At 43.3% G+C, this 26,462-nt stretch overlaps 1 protein-coding gene across 2 annotated transcripts in view; it reads right to left on the bottom strand.

Annotated features, from left to right (window-relative positions):
• CDH13 (cadherin 13) overlaps positions 1-26,462 on the bottom strand; it is a 986,514-nt gene that overhangs the window by 477,606 nt on the left and 482,446 nt on the right. For both annotated transcript variants that reach the window (XM_069497958.1, XM_069497959.1), the window contains one exon: positions 1,812-1,964. In XM_069497958.1, coding sequence (XP_069354059.1) covers positions 1,812-1,964 — 153 coding nt within the window. The remainder of the gene's footprint in view (positions 1-1,811; positions 1,965-26,462) is intronic.

Raw genomic sequence — 26,462 nt, 5'->3', positions numbered from 1 at the left:
GCCTTTGGCTGACTTTACCATTATTAATCTCTCTCACTCGTGTGGTAAGATTATACAGTGCTCAATATGTTTCTGGCACGCTCTAAATTCTTGACATATATAATTCATTTAATTCTCATGAAATCCTATAATGTCATTATTATCATTATTATCATTCCCATTTTCCAGGTTAGGAAGTTGAGTCAGACACGCTGCCAAGTTCCCACAGCTAGTATATGGTAGCCATGATTTGAGGAGAGCCAATGTGGCTGCACGTAGAATCCATGCTTTTAACTGCTTTGCTATAATATGACCTCATGTTAGGAAAAAGTATGAGAAGCTCCAAGCTACAGACCAAGCTCTACTTTACTAGCTAATTATCTAGTAATTTCATCATCTATGATCCTTAGAGGTGCTGGTACTAGCTACACTTTATGCACAAGAATCACGAGATCAGGGAGGGTAAGAGAGTTGCCCAAGATCACACAGCTCAGGAAGCAGCAGTGCTGAGACTTGAATGGCATTTGTCTGACCCCCAGAGCTCTTAATCACTATGCTATGAAATTACAAAATTTATTGTATTCTTCCTTAGTTCCTCGTGTTTGAAATTTAATGGATAGTCCCAAGACAGGCATGGAGAGAGAAGAGGGCACCTACTCATGGTCTGCTCCTGGTTTTTCCTACAGCGGCTGGACATTCATAGCTGCCAAGTCACCTCTGGTTGCTCTCAAGGCTGTCTGGGACTGGAAATTTCTTAGGGTGCCGATGTTCAGTCTCTACAACCACCAGATTCCCCCTTGGGTACACACTGAGAGGACCCACAGCTCCCTCTTCAGTGCTCACTGACAGGCGATGCCCCTGTAGATAGATGCTCAGAACAGCCTTTGGCAAGGCTTCCAAGGGGGAAGTCTGGAAGACACCCTCATCTTCCCGGGACCAGGACCCTTGAGCACATTGCTCAGCATGGGATCCGCTAGAGGTGGGGACTCCCCCACCCACCATCCTGCTACCACACGACATTTGTCTGTCTAGCACTTTACGCTTCCAATGCCTTTATAGCACCTTCTCCTCTCCAGAAACTCGCAGCCATGCAGTTCAGCATGTAAGAAAACCAAAGAAAACAATAACCAAATATCCAAAGCGCAACCATTAACACTTTGTTTTTTCTTCTATCATTTTTCTCAAACATACACATCATGTGTGCAAATAATCTGTAACGAGGATACTGTATGTATTTGTGGGTTCCATTTCTATTCTACACTTTCAATCCTTCCCATATAACTGAAACTTCTTCAAAAGAATTTTAAACGGCTATAGAAAATTGCTTTGCAAAATGTGCCATAATTTAAACACTCGTCTATTGCTGAATATTTAACAATTGTCTCCATTTTAAGGACTATGTCTTGCTATAGTGTGATTGAACAAAAATCAAACTAAATTCCTCCCTATTTCCTTAGAATAGATTTCTAAAAGCATATAATTGTCTGGTGCAAGGTTTTACACCTTCTACAGCTCTAGATCATCAAGTGATCTCTGGAAAGCCAAAGTTGACCCTGGGGGCTTCACAGAGGAGGCTCTGACCTCCTCTAAGATGCCCCCGGGTCTCCCTTCTTGGTCTCCAGCACCCAAAGTCTGATGTAGGCCTGGAGGGCTCCATTGATGAGACAGAGACCCCCCTGTGACCCTGCTGGGGTTCAACTCCACTTCAGCTCCCACGGAAACACCCTAAAGCCACACACTTCTGGGTTTGGTGAGGCACAGAAATAATGAGCTCAGTGGGAAGAAAACAATCTTTGAAATACATGCCGGGTGGGGAGGTGAGGGGCACTCACTTGATAAGTAGCGATCATTTCTCTATCCAAGGACCGTGTCACCGAGACGCTACCCGTGTTCTCATTGATTCTGAAAATTCCTTTAGGCTCTTGATCCACTCCCTTTCCAGTGAGCCGGAACTTGGACCCTTCTGGTCTGTCACTATCGACTACCTGGTCAGAGAAACAGAGTGACATTTAAAACTGTCTGGAAAACACAGAGAAAGCACATTAAAAACATAACTCAGTGACCAATCTACTAATCACAGGTGCCAACACAAAGGTGCCTGCAAAGATTTGACTAAAGCAGCATTGCCAAAAATAGCATCATCATTTAATACGTTTTATCCTAATATCCAAACCTTGGCAGCTGTCGGCTGGGGAAGCTTCTCAGCACTCAGGTGATCTGTAGTGATGGACCAAGGAGAGCAATGACTTTAAAGTTGGGCATTTATATTATTTTTAACTCCAGGACGTAGAATTTTGTTTTACTTTCTCCGCAGGCAAGACCAAATAGGCAATGGAAACAATGTATTCGACAGTCCTATCCTGGACAAGCATTGATGGATGTTCTAGATATTTATATGTATCCAGTCATCAACAACGCCACCTACCCCATAAATTCAACTAGGTACAAAGCATGGTGCTGAGAAAAAAAAAAAAAATATATATATATATATACATGTATACTTTAACCTCAAACAGTGCTGAGGACAAGGGACATTATTCCTATTTAATGGATGAAACCACTGAGACACAGAGAGATTAAGCAAGGTGGCCACGGGTAAAGCTGTTGAAGAGAAAAAGATGTGTTCAGAACCACATCTTCCATTTCTCTAGAGATACTGCAATATGGCACTCTCATTTCTGAATTTTATTTAAGGAAGTTTTCTACAGATTGTCAACCTTGATTTGACATTTGAAGAATAAATTCAGAAGGTAAAGTGGAGGAGGGTAGTTCCAGGTAGAGGGAACAACATAGACAAAGGCAGCAGGCAGGAGAGGGATAGCCTAGAAAATTCCAGAAATGGTGAGTCATTACCATGGTTTATATGGAGGATGGGCTAAGAAGTATTATAGTTAGGGGTCAAATTATGGGAGGTCTTTTGGTGGCATTTGAAAGTTGCAACTAAAGAGAGAACTATTATTTGCATAAGTGGTTCTAGAATTTATCCTCAAATATTCATCTACATGGAAGGTCACTTTATCATCAGAACCTTCAAAGGTTAGTTGGATTGTAGCAAAACAATTTAAAGGTCATAAACACAATAGATATTCAGGATATACATATAAAAGAAAGCTGGATACAGATCCAGCTGCAACCAACTTACAAATGGGCAGGCATCTATTGAAACATACTCAACAGTGCCTGGGGAGTTCAGGCGGATAGGACAGGAAATCTGCCTTCTAGATGTATCAGCATCCCCCAGAGGTCATTTCTGCAGCCACCAAGCCTGCAATTCCGATGTCTGACACCAGGTGGCAGTGGTACCTAAGGCAGCATGAACTTCATGACAGGGTTCACGTGGCAGGACCAGTGGCGGCCCAGCAAGGCACAGTTCCATATGGCAATACAGGCTTTTTTTCTGATTAAAAAGTAGTCTTTATTAAAATACATTGAACGTTTTGATAAAACACCAATTACCTATGTTTGCATTTTTAAGATTAACAGAAACTTGGATATAAAGGAAGATTAAAAATAAGGTATGTGATAAGAATTTTTAATCACTGCTTGACTTGATTTAATCCAACTGACGTTCTTCCCCTGACCCCTCCCCCGCCTGCTTGGGAGTCCCATGAAGTCAAGAGCCACAGCTTACTGGGCTCACCGCAGGGTCCCAGCGCCTGGCACAGTGCCTGGCACACAGCAGCAGCAGACACCAGTATCTGCTTAGTGAAGAACATCACTGTCCAGACAGACATATGTTGCAATCCCAGCCCTGCCAGTGATCAGCTGTGTGACTTTGAACATGGTCCTTTGCCTCTTGGGCTCTCGATGGCCTCATAATTAAAATGGGGTAACGCCACTTATTTCCTAGGGTTACCGAGGGTTTCATGAGATAGTGTAGACACAGTGCAGCTCCTGGCAGAGAGAAGAGGCTCGGTCAATCACAGCTAACAATTGCAATGCTAGTAGTAATAACCACAGCAAAATCATACTGTTTGTTAATGGGTAAGGCTGACGCCTGCAGGCATAAAAAGCATCTTAGCCATCCTGTAAAAAAAGTCCTTTTCTGAAGGAAGAGATTTCCTCTTTAAAAACAAAACTCGCAAACCTCCCTGAAGAGAAATGCTCCGGAAGCAGATTCCCTGGGTGGGAAGGGGCCCTGGGCCCACTCGGCTCTTCTCTGTTGTTGCCATGGTTACTGCTGCTCCCGACGCCTCACCACCTCCACCCAAATGTGGATTCCCCTTCTCCTAGGCACACCTGCCATGGGCAGGTCCTCCCCAAGAGGTCCTATTAACCTAGAATGCATTCTAATGGGAAAAACATGGGAATCCTACAAGAGCTATGGAGAAACTATGCTTCCCAGGAAAGGACATCCGACCCCATGTGTCTGCCAGACACAGACCCTGCTGGGGAGGACCCGCCAGGAGAAGTCTTCTGTGCCCTTTGTTCCCCTCTCTTAAACCTTCCCTGCTCCTGAAAAAGTTGGGAACACAACACCCAGACCTTCTGGAAGAAACACAGTTGGGGGTATGCCCCTTGGGGCAAATATCCCCACTCTCTCATTTCTCTGTCTGGTGCCCAGCACAGGGAGCTGAATTCTGGACTCAGAATTTCCCCAAGGGGGACTTTCCCTTCTGCTGCCAAGGCTGGATCTGGGTCATTTCCTCCTGCTGTCTCGGAGAGCTTGGGACACTTGAACTTACAGAAGCAGGGTCTGGGGTCTTGGAGAGAGGACCCCGTCGAATTAGCACTTGCTGCTGGATTGAAATGACTTATTCCCCAGGGAAGGAGCAAGTCCCCATTGTGAGGGCCTCTGCTCAACACTGCACAGTCTCTATGTCTTTCTTTCTTTCTCTCTCAATATTTTTGTGTTCTTAAGGGTGTATCTTTTGATATATTTGTTGAACCTGCCTCCTGGTCCTCGGACAACACACTCCAGAAGGATGAGCCTTGTGGGGGCACCAGCACAGGGAATTGAGGGGCCTCATTCCCTCTGGACCGATTGATCTCAAGTGCTTCCCTGGAAGAGTGTCTGCACCCCTGGGAACTCCTTAGAAATGCAAATTTCCAGCCTGCACCCCAGGCTCTTGAATCAGAAACACAGCCGGTGAGGCCTGGCGGCCTGAGCTTCAAGAAGTCCTCTAGGTGACTCTTAAGCACACCTGAGTTTGAGGACAACTGCCTTGGACAGATTTCAGTACCATCCCTCTTCAGGGGGACTGAGGCTGGTGTCTACCACTACTGTTTGGAGCCTTCTGCTAAAAATAGGCCGGGTCTGTTTGCTCCCTTCTTTCTAAACCTATTTTAAACATGTAACACTAACAGGAACTCTTCTAAAAACCTGTTTCTAGGATCTCAGTAAAGGAGAGTAGGTATCTCTTAGAGGTGCTAGACCAACATCTCTACATGTGTCACAGGCACCCCAGGGCTTGGAGGAACCTTGGAGAGGAAAGTGTGAGAGTGCGGGGTTGCTCTTCAGGAAGAAGCTAGGTGTCTTGGCTCAATTTAGATCCAGGAGGAAGCTCAAGGCGCCTGAATCACCCACCACCTCTCTGGCTTCTTGGTCCCTGGTTGGGTTTCCAGAGGGACCCCAACACACTCCAACCTTGCTGAGCTGGGAGACAGCAGCTACGTACGCCATGGCTATAAGCCCAAGGGTGTCCTTAGCCACACATCAAAAAATTCCATACAAATTAAGTGGGTTTCCAGGAGACTTTTATTATACTATGTTAAACTCCTGAAAATTGTCCAGATGCTACTCTGCAACTTCAGCCGCCAAACCTGCAGTCCTTTCGTTGTTGTTGTTTTATGTGATCAAACAGAAGAAATCCAGTGCACTCCTCTGGCCAGAACAAACCCTGCTAGGAGCTTCTCCTCCCCGCAGCAGCTGTTAACACCCATTATACTGCGTAGCAGGGCTTCACAATTAGCTAGTCTTCCTATTATTCTTTGCATTCCAACACTTCGTTTTCACAGTGGGATTTTTTTTTTTTTTCTTGTCCTCTGAGTTGGAATGGAAAAAATAGCTAATGAGGAGAAAGAACTTGGACCCCAGCTGCTAACACTCTGGAAGGGATGTAAACAGCACGGGGGAGTCTTGCTGCACACCTGGGTAAAGAGACTTCCTGGCTGGCTGTGGGGGTGGCATTGCACAGCCGGGACCAGAGTCCTGCAACCAGGGAGGGGCAGGAAACACTGAGGCCTGGAGCAGGTAGTGAGGGCTCGATCTGAGTTTCGAAGGGTGTACTTGCTGTATGCTTTTGGCAGATTGTGACACAATGTGGACAAGGCCAATGTCGCTTTTGGTTTCCCCTACGAAGCCCTGTTCCCACCTGTGTTCTCTGCTGCAAGTAACCGATGAGGCCACCTTGTATGTGTTTTTAAGCAGTGGTGCCCAGCCTTTTTGGCACCAGGGACTGGTTTCATGGAAGACAATTTTTCCACAGGTTGGGGGTGGGGGAAGCTCAGGCAGTGATGCCAGCGCAGTGGGGAGAGGCTGTAAATACAGATGAAGCTGCACCCGCCCTTTTTCCACTGACGGAGGTTGGGGGGCAGCAGAGATCCATGGCCCGGTGCCCAACAGGCCATGGACCAGTACCAGCCCATGGTCTGGGGCTTGCGGACTGCAGTTTTTAAGGGTTTTTTTTTTTTTTTTTTTTATGAATTTACATACATGCCTATGGACTCACAGCCTATATAGCAATTTTCAATGTTTCTACATAATAGGATCTTTATATATGGATTATTACGCACTTTTTCTACTCAATGTGTTTCAGGCATATGTGTAAACGTGTGCATGTATTTATGAACTTTGTAGGGGGCGTAATTTTAGATTTACAGAAATATTGCAAAGACAGTGCAGAGTTCTCATAGACCTTCTGTCCAATTTCCCCTAATGTTAATATCTTACCTAACTGTGTAACATTGGTCACAGCTGAGAAATTAACACGGATATCTGACTATTAACTAAGCTTTAGGATTTATGTATTCTGATTTCACCACTTATTCTATGGCTATCATTTTTCTGATCCAAAATCTAACCCAGGGCTCCCCACTGCCTTAGTGAGTGTGGCTTCTAATCACACCACATCCTGGTGCTTCCCTGCAGGTTCAGACTTTTCTTTAATGGCATTGACATCAGTTGCTTTTTTCCTACTATGGAAAATGTATCTGATATATCAAAATGACATAGTCACTAAGTTCTGTCTGTCATCGTTGCTGTAAGAGACAGTCCTACCCTCTGCCAGCCTCTGTCTCTGTGCCTTAACTCAGATCTCAACTGGAGATTTTTGCCTGCTTTGCCCTCAGGGTCTAGAACAATGTATGTCACACAGGTTTTCAATAAATATTCTGTTATGAATCAGTAAATGTATATCGTAATAGTTTCTTAACTGGCCTCCATGTTTCCAGTTTCCCTCTTTTCCCATCTCCTGTCCTAACTGCAACCAGAAAGGTCATTCTAAAATGTGAACCCAAATCTGACCAGGGCAGTACCCAGGTTAAAACTTCCCATCCCAGCCCCTGCTTGATGGGTTTCCAAGTACTCCTCTGACCCTGACCTTTTCCACAACCGACCTTGGGCTACAGACCTTCCAAGCTTTGCTCACTTTCTCTGGACCTGTGTCAGCTGGACTTCCGACCCCCACCCAGTCTGCTGGGGACCCTTCCTCGTCTTCCTGGACTGGATGCCAGAGATCACCCCCACACTGGGGCTTCCCCTTACCCCCCCCTCCTGCCCCACTCTGCATCCACTGCACCTCGCACCTCCGCTGGGCTCTGCCCTCCTCCCAGCAAGGCCTATGAAAGCAAGGAGAGCAGCTGGCCTCTTTGTGGGTAGTGGCAACTGTCCCTCGGGCCATTTATTTCTTATTCTCTTTCACATTTCATAGGCTTAGAACATAGAAGACCCTTGACTAACACTCTGAGTGAGAAAGTGCAACTTTATTTGCCTGTTTTTAGATGATTGTAAAATGCTTCATAAACTCACAAATTAAAAATAAAAATAAGATCTGTTGTACAAACCTTTTTTGAAAATGCAGCCACTTTACCTGTGCGACGTCGGTGCTTTTTCGTTTCTCTGTTTACAATTCCCCTTAGTGAACTTCCCAGGCAGTGGCAATGCCTAGGACTTGACAGGGACTTTGTGTCCTCTTCATCCTTATAGTTTCCAAGGGTGCCTTTAAGTGGAGACCGTCTGATTGAGTAAACATTGAGTCTGCTATGCAAGGCAGCTTCTAGACAATCACCTAGCACCCTTCCCTGTCATACCTAACTAAATTGATGCTGCTCATTCTCCCCTAAGCAGAAAATCAGGAGACACATTTTCAGAGAAGAGCAAACTATCTATATGCAGTATTATCAGAAGGATGCAAAACAAGAAGATAATTAGACCTTCCCTCCCAGTCAGCAAAGAAAATAAATCACACACGAACAGTATTGGCCTTTGGGGGAGAAAGGTCAGGGCAATATGTTCTTCACCTTTACAATATTTTCGGTTTCATAAAATGAGCCTAGATTACATATATGGTAAAAAAACAGTAACTTTTTAAACATTTAAAAGGAATTATTAGAGCTTCATGAATAAGCTAATTTAGAAAATGTTTTCTACTTCATGTTAAATAGAAAAAAAATACTGTGGCCGTCACCTGTAGTTGCTAAAAGGCATTTGTGTTTATCATTAGGGTGGTTCTCTAAGGTGATCTGTAAGCATTAATTAATTCTCAGCTGTGGTTTAGTCCTTGACATGCCTTTGAACTTGAAGACACTTAGCCACTCAGCAGTTTGGGCCGCTTTAATACCATGCCCTTCTCTCACTCTCAGGCTGCTCAACCACTTTAAGCCTCTAGGTTATAAATTAACATGGGGAACTAAGGAAAACCCAGTTCCAAGGGCCCCACACCCGGGTGAAGAAGCACTGAGTCAATATCCTGGCAATTCACTGAGGACTTTAGCTGACACCCACCGCAGTGCTCACACTTGCTGGAGCTGGCTGTGTCCATCACTGATTTCACATGGTTTCCATCAACCCACTGGACGTGCCAAGGTTAAGGGCAGGACGGAACACTTGGGAAGGAAAATCCAACTCCAGCAACACAAGCAACTGAGCGGATATCTGAGTCGACCATACATGACCTTCATCTATTAGCAGTCCTTGTGCCAGCTCTGTTTCCCTTCTTCTTTTATGGAAGACACATCAGATTATGCCAAAGCATAGCTTCAGCAGAGTTCCATAAGATTTAATGTTCATTTTGGGTGTTTTCTTGGCATTATTTTCTGATAGTTCATCATTTTTTGATTATTTTCTCTGGGCTGCAGGATTTTATTTTTTTAAGGAGAGCATGTCTTAATTTCCAAGTGTTTAAAGTAGTTTTAATGATTCATTTTCAATTTATAACATGTTAATGTGGCTTATAAAATTTCTACTTTCGAGAGGCTTTTTTTTTAAACTTATTTTTGGCCAGCTACAATATCGTCTTTACCACTTGATCCGTGGACACACAGAAAGAATGAGTATCCTGCAGCATTGTCCACAGCAGCCAAGACGTGGAAGCAACTCAAATGCCCAGCAACAGATGAGTGGATAAGCAAAACTGGTGTACATGTAAGGGGGTCGTGTTCAGCCATAACAAGGAAGGAGATTTGTGATACGTGCTACAACATGGATGAACTTTGAGGACATCACACTAAAATAAGCCAGTCACAGAAGGACACATATTATATGATTCCACTTAAATGGGGCACCTAGAGTTGTAAAATTAATAGATACAGAAAGTAGAATAGAGGTTGCCAGGGACAGAGAGTGGGGGGTTATTGTTCGATAGGGATGGGATTTAATGGGTTTGAAGAGGAGGAAGAAGTTCTGGAGATGGATGAGGTGACAGTTGCACAACAATGTGAATGTACTTGATGCTATTGCTGGGTATATTTTACTCACAATAAAAAAAAAAGAATTAGTATTCTCTCTTTGTAGGGCACATAGGTCCACATTTATCTATGTTTAGTAGTATTTATTGATTGAATTATTCAGACCCTCTCTGTCCTTGCTTGCATTGCCTTCCAGATTTATCACATTCTGAAAGACGTATTTTGATCTGAGTGTGACTGATTTTTACCCAGTCCTCCTTGTATGAATTTTGCCTACTATGGTTTGGATGCACAGTCCAGGTCAATCCCCCTTGTGAATTGTGGGCACTAGAGGAGACAACACCATTCTCAGTCTCCAGATTGGAACAAACCATGGATCCCCTCAAAGTCAAATTCCTCTAGCATAGACTTTTGGAACTTTCTAACTCTCCCTCACAACAATTAACTGCTGAAATTTTATTAATATATAACTTTTGTGATCTCATGCCCATTTAGCTGATTAGACTACAAGCTCCTGGGAGCAGTGGCCATGTCTGGTCATATTCACAGTTGTACCATGGAGCAAAACCCAGTTCCCAGCACAAAGTGATTGTTTAAACATTTGCCAAATGAATGGATGTATCTTGACATTCCCCTAAGGGGACAAGACTGTCAGGCACCTCTGAGTACAGATGGCATGCTGAGCTTGGGACTGGGTGTGAGATGCAGTGATCACATCCTCACGGTGCTCTCAGTCTGTGGAGCACCTGGAATGCAACACGAGATAGTGCGTAAGCAAGTCTTAGGTGAGTGCCAAAATTACAGAGAAAGCGTGGAATATGATGAAGTGTCCAGAAAGCCTTCATGGGCAGTCACTACTTGCATTTGCCCTCAAGGAGATGGTTATGATATTAAGACACAGCAAGGGAGAGAAGGGAAGTGCTGCCAAAAGTATCCCTACCCCTGGCTGAGGAAATCTAGGGTCCCATGGCATATATGAGTGACCCTTTCATGGCTGTCCTTCCAGAAGCACACCAGCCCTCCACATGTTCAAATATGTAACTGCAACAAGGTTGTTCTCACTGCAGGAGCCCAGTTCTATGTTTAATAATATATATCAAACTATACCAACGTTCACTCAGCCTAACGGGAAGTTTCTCTATTATGACTTTCAGTAAGATGTTTTCATCCTTGGGCACAATTTCCTGTAACATATTGTCTCTCTTCACTTTCTTTTCTTCCACTCAAAATATTTATGGACCAGTCTGACTTCTAGAGTACTCACAGCCCTCAAGGACTCACAGTTTAATACACTCCACGAACTCTGTATCAGGCAACATGGGAGGTGTGCTGAAAGACACTACAGCAGATCAGAGAAAGAAGAAGTCACTTTTGGGTCACTCATTCACTATGCTTTACTTGTATGGGCCCAAAGTCCCTTGATTGCCAGTTAGTACCACGCTTTTGCATCCCTTTATTGTCCAGGTGAATAACTGGAGATCCTTATGTGTCACTTCCTGCATTTCTTGTTTCTTAACATATGCTGTGAGTTTCACTCTCCTGCTCTTTGGATCCCTTCAAAACATCTTCCTTGGCTTTGCCTCTTGGTTTATAGTAAATCAAGATGGCTCCTGAAATCTCTGGTGAAAACTCTAGATCTTCTATACCTGCTGTCTCTTCTATCCATGGAGCAGATTTATGGCTTTAGGGAGTAGTCACTGAGGCTGCCCCAATATACTCTAGCTCCTCTCCTTCTGGGTACCCAGGAGTGTACCTCCCTGGCCACTTGAAGTTGGTTGTGGCCATCTGACTTGCTTTGGCTAAAGAAGTGTGAATGAAAGTGACATGTGTCACTTCAGCTAATTATGGCCAAAAGCTTTAAGAACTTTTGCCTTCCTCATGGTGACCAGCAATGTTCCAAATGGTGGTGACTTCATTGACCTGGGTCCCAGGGTCAGTAAGGAGCACACTCCCTACCTAACACTCAACGAACATGGAGCTTAATGAAACTTTGCTTCTCTGGTCAATGGAAATTTGAGGTTGCTTGTCACTGCAGCAGAGCCTCACCTATCCCGATCAATACACAGAGTGTTTAGGAGAACAGGGTTTGGAGACAGGTAAAGAAATGTGTGTGTCCCAGTTCAGAGCTCACAAACAATGTGGACTTACGGGGAGTTGTGTGGCCACTCTGAGCCTCATTCCTGTCCTCTCCCAAATGGGACATAATGCCTATGTTAAAAGGCTTATGGTAAGCAAATGATTTGAGACATACGAAATGCTTAGGTTCATAAACATGCTCAACAATTTAAGACAATTGTTTTTTATGACTATTGATGATGATGACGATGACAATGACAGAGGCTACGATTTATTGAACACTAACTCTGTGCCACACACCATTCTAAGCATTTTACATACATTCATTCATTAAAATCCTTGCAACAATTCTGTGGGGGTAGGTATTGATAATGATCTCCATTTTACAGGGAAACTGAGTCCTACAAACCTTGCCAAAGTCACCCAGATAAAGACTTTAGATTTGAACCAAATCATCCAGAACACACAGCCTTAACCCATACTCTACACAGTCAACTGACAGGCATGTGCTGAGTGGAGTAGGAGCACCCACAGGAGTAGAATCAACAAGGCATCGTACCTAGTGCTGACGGAAGGACTCCCAGTCTGGACTCCCTGTGACATGGCCACTCCATTAAGACCGGCCAGAAATGTTCATCTCAAACTTACATCAGTGGCAGAGCCAGGTTTGGGGACTTCAAAGTCTTGATTCCAAGATTTATATGTATCCAATGGGTCACCCGTTCCCTCTGTACATCAAACTCCTGGCAGGAACATATTTAACTTCTCACACCCTCTGAGATTTGTCATAGTAATGGCACAATTTGAAGGTTTCCATGTGCCTTCTGCTATCTGAAAGGATAATAAATTAATCATGCCCTTGGACACTGTTGAAATATATGTACTTAATCTCTTCCTAACTTGCCAAACTTTTCTTCCTCACCGTTGCTCTGCTCCTCTGCCTTCTATTAGTTCAGACTTTTGTCGTTCCCAGAGAAAGGTTAAACCAAGTATTTATTCACTTATCTGAACCGCAGTTCAGAGAAAGCCATGTAACGAAATCAGCATCATGAACCTGGAGCTATTCCCATTTGTAAGTAATCAACATGAACAATTGAACAATTCTCCCTGGAAATCTGTGTTGACTGTCTTTTCTCTGAGAGTTCCAACACTTATTCTTATTATTCTTATAATTCAGCACAAATTTTTAATGTGAAGACTGATGCCTGGAAATATAAACGGTGACAAAATAAATAAAATTTCAATCATTTTCATTCAAAAGCCTGACATGCTGTCCGGCCTTGCATAGACCTTGGCTAGAAGGATGTGTAGACAGCTTTGATGTTTCTCATTCCCTGAAGCAGCTACTGTATCTTCCAGTGGGATTATGCCCTGATTAAAATCTTTCAAGAGGCGCCCCCCACATACCATTGATTTCAGAGAAAATGCAAGTCCCCTCACTGATGCATTTAGGGCTCTTTATAGCCTGATCTCTGCCTCTGTCTTCAGCATCAATTTTTGCTGTGTCCACACACACATCCCATCATCCTATTTTGTTGCCATCTTTCCCCAAAAGTGTCATGTGTGGGCCTGTGTCTCTTTCAGCCCTGGGTTTCCCTTGTCTGGTCCAGAGGCTCCTACCCAAATGCTGAGCCTGGCTGATCAGATCACTACTTTGGGAAGCCTGGGGCTGGGGCAATAAGAGACCGAGGACTCTTAAAGTCTTATCAGCATGAAAGCCGAGTCTGCCATTTTGGGGAGGTGCTGTGGGAGAGCCTTGGCAGAGACCTTGGCAGAGAAAATACAGGGAAAACTGAAAGAGAGTCATAAACACATGTGTGTCAATGAAGCCAGTCCAGGCTCAAACATGGTGTGTGTTCCCATCCTACGGCTGATAAATAATCCTCTCCAATTTCACTTCAACTTGCGCCTCAGCCTTGGTCCCAAATTACACTCTGACACCAAAACACCATAGCCCCCTTTCCCAGTGGTGCCTGGTAGATGGCTTCAGTTCAGTAGGGACTTACTGAATGGCCATCTGTATCTCAGTCCATAGCTGCCCCTCAGGTCTCAATTTATACTCATCTCTTCAGAGAGGACTTCCCTGGCCACCTTCCAACATCACCCTTGTTGATTTTTCTTCACAGAACCCTCAGCACCTGATATATTTCCTGACATATTTATGTCTGTTGTCTCTATTTATCATTTAAATATAAGCACCGTGTTAGCAGGAACTTTAATTTTGTCCACTGCTGTGAACAGTGGTCCACAGCAGACACCCAAATATTTGTTAATAAATAAAGAAGCTATGTAAAGAGAAGCTGAAATGAGAGACTATATGGTCAGAAGAAAGGAAGTGAATGCATACATCCACGAACAGACACAGCTACCATTCAATATGGCTTGTCAATTTCTGGTAAGGACCAGCTCTGCTTCTTGGGCTTGAGTTCCTAGAGACACTCTGGTATCCTCCCACGGAGTCATTTCGAGTGATTCTCCTAGTTTAATGATCCCAATAACACACACAGTTTTAAGACTAGAGCAGCTTGCTTACTGAATAGTAACAGGACCATGGATAACGTGAGATCAACTTGGGTAAACATCTTTCTTCCTCTGGAGCTATAGTTAGCTAAAATACGTTTTTTTTCCCAAGGAAAGTCAACAAGACAAGATCATACAAGCTGTGAGTTGATGAGGGCTTTGGCAAAATGTTTTAGAAGATGCACCACAAATCCAAGTCTGGATTTTAGGTTCCTCTAGAGTTATGGTGACTAACCCCTCCTCAAAAACAACAACAACAAAACAAACAAACAAATAAAAAAACCCTAGGTAAACACAACTACCACATAACTGCCTTGTGGGTGATCACTCCCAAACAGATCATGCTGTGTGGTGAATTCTATCCCAGGGATACAGGGATGGGTAAAAGTTGCATGTAGACAGGGGACTAAGGAGGAAAGACATATTTGAGAGAAAAGCAAGGTGGTCTGTTCCATGTAAAATGAGCACAGTTGAGCCCAGTAAGTGGTTGGGGAAAGAGGTACAGTTTGGGGCATCACCTGGAGACCAGCAGAAAAGGAGATTGACTTAGTCTTGTTTCAGAAAAGCCAATCAATGCAAGTTACGGAACAGACAGATTTCAGCTCCAAAGAAGACAGACTTCCCGTGGTTGAAGAGCTTTAGCTGACAGTGCTGCTGACTGGGGATAGACAAGGCTGCCACCTGGTGCCAGGCCCACCCTACCCTCTGGTAGAGGTGCCACAGAGACCACCAACACCAGGTAGACTCTGAGGTCTTTCTGATCCTGAGTCTGGAGCTTGGGGCAGCCCTGAACATGTGGGTCAGCACTGTGTGAATCAGGTGAGGAATGAGGTGCTGTCTAGGGGTCTCTGTTTAAATCCAGCTCGGCCACTTCTCCCCATTGGTCAGGCAAGGATTCTCTTTCATTGCCTGTGCCTCCGTTTCCCTAGGTGCCAAGCAATAGCCATCATTCCTGCCTTTGCAGTGCAATGGTTTAGAAAATGGTTTCTGGGTCAGTTTGTACCCTGGCTCTAACATGTCCCTGGTTTGTCACCTTGGGCAAATCTTTTCACCCCTGTGAGCGTCAGTTCCCCCTTCAGTCAATCGTGAGTAACAGACCTGAGCTCCTGAGGTCCTGGTGGGGACAGAGTGAAACTAGGCACATAAAGCACATTTTACCACAGCTGGCACGCAGTAGACAATCAATGTTAACAATCAGCATCAGCGCACATCTCAACACAACACGTACAAGTCAGGAAGAGCAATTTTATAATTAAAAGTATTTTTTAAAAAATCTTCAAATTGCATCCTCAGTAGTAATTACACTCACTGAGGTCTTATGAATGCCGGTACTGTGCTAAAGCTACTGTGCCTTTTACCTGGAAATTACTATTGTTTTTATTTCAAAACTGAGGTTAGCGAGACCCAGCAAGGTGAAGTCATTTGTCCAGTGGGTCACACAGCTAGTGCGGGGTCAGGGTCAGGTACGGGAAACTGAGATCATCCTGGTCAATCCAGAACTCCAGATACTGGTCAAATGTCAACTCCTGGCTACTCGATTCCTCACGGCTTAAATAGACATCTCTTCCCGAGGCAGGGCTGGTTGTATACAGGCTTTGACTGGATCATGGACAGGATGGCTGGATCTTCTTTGCAAGGGTCTTGCTGAGCAGACAAGCATGCTTAGACTACAAGCCCGCATGGTACCACAAGTGTTTACTGTTACGGGCATGGGGCCCTGGCCCATGTGAGCAGATGTACATGCCCCACAGTGGAAAACGGACGTGTTCCCAGTCCCAGCATTTTCTGACTTGGAGGCACACAAATTTACCCAGGCTCATTTGTAAGCTGCTGTCACCACCCTCCTCCCAGCCTCGCTCATCCTGCCTCCCAAGTTCCGTGGTTGTTACAAACTTATCACAGAAGTAAATCAAAATGTTCTCAAGAGGAGAAGAAAAGATAAAAGCAAAAAATGCAACATCCTCAAGAGAGAAATATTTTTTATAGTTCCACAACTTTCACAATTCTGTCTTAAAAAAAATCCATTATTTAATTTTAGTACCATGGAGATACTAGTGATGAATAATGGCTCCTCTTCTACCTTCTAGTATTTCTAAAATATTAATACTGGTTGGATACCTCTCCTAAGGGGAAGCAAGTGTTGAATCTTTTATAGGCTTTGGAGCCCTGTTTCCATACAACAGACTGTATATTTATTCAGTTCCTACCACTCATATGCTCTGGGTTCCTCAAATTTTGTCTGCATCAAAGGACAGAAGTCAGAGAGTCAGCCCGAGAGGATAAAATGTTGCCAAATGGTCCCTTTCTCATTATTTTCTTGGTTAGGGATTTACTCGTTTAAACCATCCATCAAGGTGCACCTCGGACTTGGGATGTGAATCATAAATAGAAACCACAATGAGACAGATGACTTTATAACCTCCCCAGGTCAAACGTCCGTCAAGGTCAACAACACCACTTCATTATGTCTTTAGCCACAAATTGTTGATGTTGAGCTTTGAACACTGAGTCCTAACGTATTTATTCCCGAGCAGGTCATGATTGCGTGTGTGTGTGTGTGTGTGTGTGTGTGTATACATATGTGTGGTTTATCTTTACATTTGGGGTACGGGAGAGGAAGGAATGAGGAGACTGTTTCAGAATAAACTAAAAACAGTACTGTAAGTTGTTGTACTTGGCAACGAACTTTTAAAAAACAATCAGGTTTGCTTTTTTCCTCTTTACAACCCTAACACATGCTCGTTAGGGAAAATCTGGCAAGAAAACTAAAGTAAAAGGTAGAAAAACAAGATGCTAATGTCCCACTTGATAGTTACAACTATTTTAACATACTGATGACCCTTCCAGTCTTTTAAATGCATACAACTACATAAATATGTATTTTTAATTAATTTATTTTAACTTTGAAATAATTGCACATGCAGTTGCAAGAAATAATCTTTACCCAGTTTCCCCTCATGATAGCATCTTGCTAAACTGTAGTATGATGTTGCAATTGAGTCACTGACACTCAGGCAATCCACTGATCTTATTTAGATCTGCACAGTTTTACTTGTTTTCAATTGTGTGTGTGTGTGTGTGTGCACGCACATTTAGTTTTATACAGTTTTATCACATGTATAGGTTTTTACATCCATCACCACCATTAAGCTACAAAGCAGTTCATTCACCACTGGGATTCTTCCTGTTAACCATTTCATAAGCACCTCTTCCTCTCTTCTGCAGACGCCCTCACATCCCTAGATCTTGGCAACCACAGATCTGTTCTTTATTTCCATTATTTTGTCATTTAGAACACATCACATAAATGGAACCATAAAGTATGCAACCTTTGGGATAGGCTTTTTCATTCAGCATAATTCCCTGGGGATTCTTCCAAGTTGCTGCATGTATCAATAATTCATTCATATTATTGCTGAGCTATATTCCATGGTAGGAATGTACCACAGTTTGTTTAACCATTCACATGTTGAAGGACATCTGGGTTGTTTCGATTTCTGGCAAATATGAATAAAACTGCTATGAGCATTTGTATACAGGTTTTGTGTGAACATAAGTTTTCCTTTCTCTGGGACAAATGCCTAAAAGTGCAATTGCTGGGTCCTATGGTAATTGCATATTTAGTTTTACAAGAAACTGCCAAACTGGTTTCCCGACTGGCTGTACCACTTTACATTCCCACCAGCAATGTCTGAGTGATCTGATTTCTCTGCATCCTCACCAGCATTTGGTGTTGCTATTTTTTTTTTAACTTTAACCATCCTAATAGGTGTGTGCTGATCGCTTATTGTAGTTTTAATTTGCATTTCCCTCATGGCTAATGAGTTTGCACATTTTTTTATGTGCTTATGTGACACATATACATGCACTTTGGTGAAATATCTGCTTATATCTTTTGTCCATTTCCAATTTGGTTGATTGGGCTTTTTTCCTTTTTTTTTTCTTTTTTCTATATATTTTTTCAAATTCAAAGTATTATGGGGGTAAAAATGTTTGTGGTTACATGGATCACTTTTGTAATGCTCCAGTCTGGGTTAAAAGTGTGCCTATCACCCAGATAGTGTTCATTGTACCTGTTTTTGCCCATCCCCTCCTCCCTCCTCTCCCCTGCCTGATTCCCTTTGATTCATTGGGATTTATTTATTTATTTATTTTTTGCTGTTGAGTTTAAAGAGTTCTTTGTATATTCTAGATACTAATCCTTTGTCAGATATGTGGTTTGTAAATATTTTCTAATTTGTAGCTAGTCTTTTTATCCTCTTAACAGGATTTTTCACAGAGAAAAAGTTTTTAATTTTGATAAGATCTAATTTATCAAATTTTCCTTTTAGGGTTCATGCCCTTTATGTCAAGTGTAAGCACTATTTGCCTCACCTTAGATCCCTAATATTTCCTCCTATTTTTTTGTCTAAATGTTTCATAGCTTTACATTTTACATTATTGTCCATGATCCACTTCGAGTTAACTTTTGTATAAAGTGTAAGGTTTAGGTTGAGGTTCATTTTTGTCTGTGGTTGTCCAACTGCCCCGGCACCATTTGCTGGAGGAGCTGCGCTCCATCCATTGAATTGCTTTTGTACCTTTATTAAGAATAAGCTGGGCTTATTTGTGTGGTTCTATTTCTGTTTAACTGATCCATGTGTCTCTCTCTCCACTGTGTTACAGTCCTGATTACTGTAGCTACAGTGATTCCTCCGGCTTTACTCTTCTTTTTCAAGATTGTCTAGCTATCCTGGGGCCTGTGTATTTCCACATACATTTTAGAATAAATTTGTCTATGCCTACAGAAATCCTTGCTGGGATTTTGATAGGATTGTATGAAAGCATAAATATATCCTTATACTATTTCTTTTACATATTATGAGTCCTTTGTTATTACCAACTCCTTTTTAATAGCTACCCAATATTTAAAATAAATATACTATCACTTAACAATAATAACGGACACGACCATTTTAATTATGACTGATGTGAATAACATAAATAAAGCTACCAGGAATATTTTCTGTGAAAAAAAAAAATTCTCTGCAGTTTGGATTATTCCTTAGTATTGAGTCCCAGAATCTCTTTGTTTGGGGTTGCTCAAGCAAAGAGAAAGAATATTCTTACAGTTATTTCTATTTGGATATACTTATACATATATATATATTTTTTTTACCAAGGTGAAAAGTATTACCATTAGCTTTAAAATTTCATGGTGTTATGAGTTTGTATGTCTAAGTAGAAGAGGCGCACACCAACGAAGAAAAGGGTGATTGTGGGAATGGCAAATCATGTGGCAACTGTGCCTTCCAAAATGATGATGACTGTAATAGCTGCCTGGGCTCGGCCCATCACGGAGTGCGGCCCCGTCCCCTCTCCCAGGTAAGCCTCCCACCTATCCAACTAAGACGTTAGCTAAGTAAATCGATTCCGATTTTACCTACTTTAGGACAGCTATTTGCTACTAGAATGTTTTTTAAAATCTCTTTTCATCCTAAGGAAAAAAGATTTAGTTAAGTCATTTTCTTTTTGCCCAAGAAAAGGAAAGGGACAAATTGACCAGCCTAATTTATCCCTTATTGTTTTGGTGATGAAAACGGCTGTTAGAGGAGATAGCCCTGAATAGGAGGTGAGAAATATCTGCCCAGTGGAATGATCAATGAAAGCTTGGGAGGCCTGACACAGTTCCATTTATGTTTCTATCCTTCCTAATCGGGTTTTCTCCTTTTTCTCTAATGGAAGTAACATTCCATGGAGAGACAGGAAAACAATGCAGTTTTTCTTTCTATGCAGTCAATCATTTTGCTTTTAAAACTATGCTGGATCTGCACTGCTAACGGCAAGTGTGAGCATCCTTGCATTGTGAGTCCTAAAACCTGATGTCCTCGTTCTGAGGATCCAGGACAGATGCAGTCCCTGTGGCCATGTCAGGGCCACTTCCCTATGTGCACCCAGTAAGGGCTGCAGCCAGAAGAAATGACAACCCATGGCCACCTGTGGGGCATGCCATTATATCGTTAGAAAAACCAGTCTTCATATTCTCAAATGTTGGGATCAGTTGTCCTTGAGAGCTGTGAGGTGTAGAATCATGCAAACCATAAACAGTTGGATGCAGAAAAAAGCATTTCATGTGTGACAAAGAGGCTGAGAAGTGATGAGTGTCAGTTTTTCTAATGGAACTATGACTCTCCCTCCCCATGTTGTTGGGGTAAGGGGCAAAGAGGAGGGAGACGTTGCTATTAGTTAAGTGTCTGCTTTGGGACAGGTAATTTACTAGGGAATTCTCTTACATTTCTATATTAATTTTCATAATCTAAATAGGCATTATTAGCTCCACTTCACAGAGGAGGAAACAGAACACTAAATAGTTGGAGTGAAATTTCCAGGAAGAGTTTTTATTAAAATCTAGGCTTGTCTACATGAGGTTGAATTATTTTTTTCTACCACTCTTTGGTGAAGATGGAAAGAAAGACAGAAAAAGAGCCAGTGATTTAAATTAGGAGAACAGATACAAAAATAATTCAACAGAGTGATGAAGACAGGAGCTCTCAAGCTCTATGCTTTTGAACTTGACTTTTGCACAAATGAATGGGCCTCAGAGATTGTGGGAAGGGACCTCAGGGAGACCCCGTCTGCTTCCACTGGGGGATGTGGTCCTTGTAGCTCTCCATCCTGGAGAGAACCCAGGCTCTACTCTGAAATAATGGACCCCCACCCCCAACGGAGAGAAGGGAAATGCAAACAATGCTTGCCCTGTGCCCAGGAGGTGGGTTCAGAGCTTGCAGCTGGCAGGCAGGGCTTGGGGTCCAAGTTCTTCCTCAGTCACTTATTACCTGTGTGTCAGAGAACATATCACTAAATCTCTGTAGCCCTCAGCTCCTTCTGCTGTAAAATAGGGATAATAGCTACTTGGAGGCTTGCTTCAAAGATTTACATGAGATAGTGTAGGTAAAGAGCTGGCTTCTGGACGGCTCAATATCTGGTAGCCAGGTAGCTATCACTGCAGATACCTTGACAACTTTTATTCAAGCATAGCTTCTGCACTTCCCCGGATGTGGACAGCTCTCCCAGTCACAGCACTGCTTATAGGTGTAGGTACCCTATAGGTGCTCTCTAGCTAAGCCAGGCAACTAGGCACGTGCCTTTCTGACACCCAGATTCCACCTACACACCTTTATGGACAGCCTTTATCTTAGCCAAGTTCATCAACTACAAAGTTCCATCCTTTCTTCTCTTTAAGAGAAATTGTTTCTGTGGTTTTGGGGTGAAGACCAATGCACCATTTTAGCTCTGCAAAGAAAATCAGACCTTCATCTTTTAGATGTGTTTTTCCTCTGAGTCTAATACAATGTCCACTCTACCCACACTTGCCACATACTTGTTGGGCAACAGTGCACTGGTGAATGCATCTCAGGCCACCACAAGATGAAACTGTCGGTACGGGCCCTCGACCTCCTGCAATTCACACACCACACGGATACTTCTGCAGTCACACATTTCAAGCTTCCTGTACAAAGTCAGCAACATGGAGTAGCCAGATCTACTTTCACATAATCAACCACGGAAACGGGGTCCCGCTGGTTTATAGCCGTTGGATTTACGTTTCTTCTTTGGATGCAGCCCTGGGGAAATTACTTTTCTCAGAGTGTGATGTCCTTTTTGTCTGAAGAGAGTATTTGGAATCACACAAAGTACCATATGCAAGATTTCATCATGTGATTATATCCAGAAATGTTGAAAAAGCGCCAGGGTAATTTTGAGAAACTCTTCCAAAGGCCATAAGTCTGAACAGCTCAAGGCAGAAGACTCCTTACTCTCCACCGACCTCATGTTCTCCACGGAGATGAATCTGCCGCACAGTTCCTGACACGCCACAGACACTCGGCAGTCAGCCGTTGAAAGCTGTGAGCAGGAAGCAGCAAACACGGTGCACACAAGACAAGTGGCCACTGTTGTGTCCACAGGATATGATTGCCTCCTCTCTGGAGGAGAGTCTCTGGGAGGGTAGAGGCAGAGGAAGGGGTCTCTCCTGAGTGTGGACTAGAAGCCAGTACTGTGCCAGGTGGTATGAATAACACAATAGTGACTACGTATCGGTGCGGATCACCATGGGGCTCAGTCATTTAGATGCCTTTACTAACCGCTTTTACCATCACATCAATTCTGTATGCTTCTGCTCTCTCCTTTCATCATCAAGTAAACTCTAAGACATGGGTGGATTTACTATCCCCATTTTACAGATTGGGAAACTGAAGCACAGAGGTTAAGAATTTTGATGTAGTTTCCGTACGTGCGTGTCGGCAGCAGCCTAGACAAAGTGCAAACACTGATGATTTAATACAAGTTTATGACGCCCCAGAGGTGCTAACCACTTACAATGTATTATCCCATATGACCCTTCCCAAAATTTTAGGAGGTAGACTATTATTATCTCCATATTACAGGCAAAAAACAAAACAAAAAAAAAAATGAACTTTAGGAAATTTCCCCAAGTAACATTTAAGCCTTTCTGTCCACTGAACCTTTGTTCTGAATCACTAAATTAAGCAATTAGATGGATCATTTGCAAAGAGTTTAAGGAAATAACATTCCTACCCCAAACCTGCCCTTTAGGTGACCACAATGAGCAGACTGTGAAATGGTCAGGACAGTTGTTTTGGCCAGCTTAGTAATTACATAGTAACAAAAGGGGATTCAATCAATTGCTTAGCAATTAGCCATTATGAGAAGATGGGAAAAAAAAAATCAATTGAATGTTTGGTAGAGCAGGAAGCATTTTAAATGTCACCACAGTGAGAGAAATATTTGAAGATTTGTCTTCATAATGGTTAACTAATTGCAATCTTCAAATTTTATTGCCTTGGAAAAATAACTCAATTCAAGAGACAGAGTATTAACACTTGGGGCTATTTCTCCTTTGTCTTAGTTAGCATCAAGGGGAGGCATGTAAATCGATCAATCCCTATGATTTAAGAAGACCCTTCCTAGTGAACAGCATCCTTGAGGGCAGAGTCAGTGCATTAGTCATCATTTTGCCATCCATATGTACCTAGTACAGTGTGGGAACATATGGTAGGTGCTCAAGACACGGTGGCAACTGAAAATGAATGACAACTGAAAAAAATGCCGGGGTCTGTTTCCAATCTGAGTTCCCTTTAAGTGAAATTCTAGTGCTGTATATGCAATTTGACTTTGAGAGAACTATGGCGAAGGCTGGGAGCTGCAGCTTCCGCTGTTGTTCACCACTGGGCTTTCCAACCCCTTCTTACATCAGCCCTCCCACCTGCCCCAAGACAGTCAGCTGGTGCCACCATCGTGGTGTCGTGATATCCCTCCACTTCCACCCACAAGGGGATGTATTAATTCTTTTGGTCAAACCAAACCCATTTCTATGGCCTCTGTGAGGGTTTCAACCATGGGCACTTGCCCAAAGTTAGACTGAACAGTATTCGCCCCAGGGAACTTTTTTTACTGGAGCTGATAGAAAGGCTTCCTCTTGTCTTTAACATTCATGGTGCTAGAAGGATGTTGCTTGTGACCATCTTCCTTGACAAATGGAGAAAGTCTGTCTTTGGCAAGAGAGGATCAGGCCATCACACAAAGAAGAAAGTCTCTCTAGGACAAGAGAAGATCAGGCCACCATGAAAAGAAAAGAAAGTCTGCCTGCAGCAGGAGAGAATCAGGCCACCGTGCAGAGGGAGAGCACAAAGAACAACGCTGCAAGGCCTGGATCTGGCTGTTCTAAAACCAGATGCAGCCTTGGATTTCCTGATTATGGAAGTTAATAAGCTCAGCCATTTGAATGTATGTCTGTCATATACAACCTCTGTGTCCTGACTAACATAACCAATTTCCAGTTACTGCAGGTATGTTTGCTTCAGTTGGTTCATACTGGGGGCAATCAGAAAAAGAAAGAATTAGAGGTTAAGAATAGAATTAGAAGGTAGTCTGAAGAGGAGTTAAAACTTTGAAATAAATCTGTGGGAGACCTCAGGGAGGCTGGGGGCAAAGGAGCAACTGTCCGTGAGGGGCTGGAGGCATGTGTTTGCAGCCGGGTGTCTGGGATGGTGGGAGGACACGGGGGTTGGGGGGCAGGAATCCACAGAGTTCTACAGTCAGAAAGGGGCCCTGAATTAGGATGGGAGGCACACACAGCAGTGAAAGCTTTTACATTAACTACCACAAAGCAAAAAATGAATTTACTTTGTTGAAACAGAGGATTGAGTTCCTTTCTAAAGATTCTATTAAACACAGCTAATAAAAATGGAAAATACGCTATGCACATATTACTAATGCAGGATGAGTAAATTCCAATGAACTTCTATGACTGAAATCCCAGTGTTATTGTCCAACCTCACTTCCTCCTAGCGCAAGGTCTTGCTCAGTGATGTGAAAACCCATCCTGACTACAAGAGAAGGAGAAGGCAGAGTGACGAGCAGCTGAAGAAGGCACAGTAAACCATAATAATTGCTTATAAAATTTTATGGCTGGTCATTAATCCTAACCACCTCAATTTCTAAAAAGAAAGATTCATGTCTTTTTAAATAGACGAAATTTGAGTTTATGGAAAATTTAATAATATTCATGCTTATACAATGAGAAATTCCCAAAGCCTTAAATTTCCTATAGACTTTGGAGTGGAAGCAGCCTGTTGTAGTAGAAGAAGGACAGGTTTGGGAGTCAGACCCACAGCCAAAGCCTGGCACGGGGCTTTAAGCAAGTCCCTGAATCTCTCTGAGCCTCAGTTTCCTCCTCTGGGAGATGGGGAGTGAGGCTGGCTCCTTTGCAAAACCACCACCATGAAGACTCAAAAGGAAAGTGTGAAAGTTCGCAGAGGCACAGAGCTTGGCTTGTGGGCGACGGTGCTCAGTAAAGTAGCTGAAATCATCACTCCAGACCTTTTCAAAACATACCCAGAATCTGCTCACAATCACTCCTCTTCTCTTCCACCACCACCGCCCTGGGCAAGCCCCCGTCACTCCTAGGACTGAATGATAGCAACAGCTCTGCCCTTGCCCCCATCCGCAGGCCATTCTGCATACGCTGGCCAGAGCCACCCGGTGAAGACAAAAGCCAGCTCACGTCTGTCTTCCACCAAAACCCTCCCGTGGCTTTCTCTCTCGTTAGAATAAAGGCCAAAGTCCTCATGTTGTCCTCCAAGGCCTTCTGTGACCTAGTCACACCTCTTCTCTTCTCTCCCTTTGTTCCTGCTGCTTCAGCCATACCAGCTTCCCTGCTGTTTCCAGAACATTCCAGACACACTCCTGCCTCAGGCTTTTGAACTTTTGACCCCAAGATATATGCATCCCTGTAACACCCTTCACCAGCTTTCCACATTCCCCCAGGCCCTACCTGAGAACACTATTTAAAATTGCAAACTGTCCCCAGCTCTATCCTTGTCCTCTGCATCCTTTATTATGATCTGTCACAGCAAATAACACAACATGTACTTTATTAACTTTTGGGTTGTCAGGTTCCCTTACTCAAAGGTGGCCTCTCAGAGGACTGGGCTTGGCCTACTCCGCTCACCATTGTGTCCACAGAGTCTATAGCAGTCCCTGTCATGCTGCTGGAGCTCAGTGCATTTTTGCTGAATGGAGAAATTAGTGCCTCAACTCCCCACGTCACTCCGGGGCTCTGGCTTGCAAATAGCTTCTCCTGGGCTGCAGAAAGTGGTCTCATCAAAAGCACCCGTGTCCGAGGTTCCCCCCACCAGTCCATATCCCACAGGCCCTGAGCTTCAGGTCAAGCTGTATCCAGACAGCAGAACAAGATGGTAGAACCAGAGAACTTGGCTTTGACTAGCCACCTTTGCCCCAAGTCACGGCTTCATCACTCATGAAGGGAACAATGAAATTTCCTTCAGCTGGCATTTGAAGGGATTCAACAAGAAATATACAAATGCTAGGTTCATGAAGGTGCTCTAATGATGTGACTGTCCTTCTTCCTTTAAATGATTTTTGTAAGGATTAAAATACGTTTACAAAATAGGAGGTTATATTTTTCATCAAAAATCTCCATCTCCCTGTTTGTCCTTCTCTGCTTTCCCCAGAGACCA

Source organism: Eulemur rufifrons, chromosome 23, assembly GCF_041146395.1.
Source record: "Eulemur rufifrons isolate Redbay chromosome 23, OSU_ERuf_1, whole genome shotgun sequence".
NCBI lineage: Eukaryota > Metazoa > Chordata > Mammalia > Primates > Lemuridae > Eulemur > Eulemur rufifrons.
The sequence above is the reverse complement of the archived record's forward strand: the minus strand, read 5'-3'. Positions and strand labels throughout refer to the sequence as shown.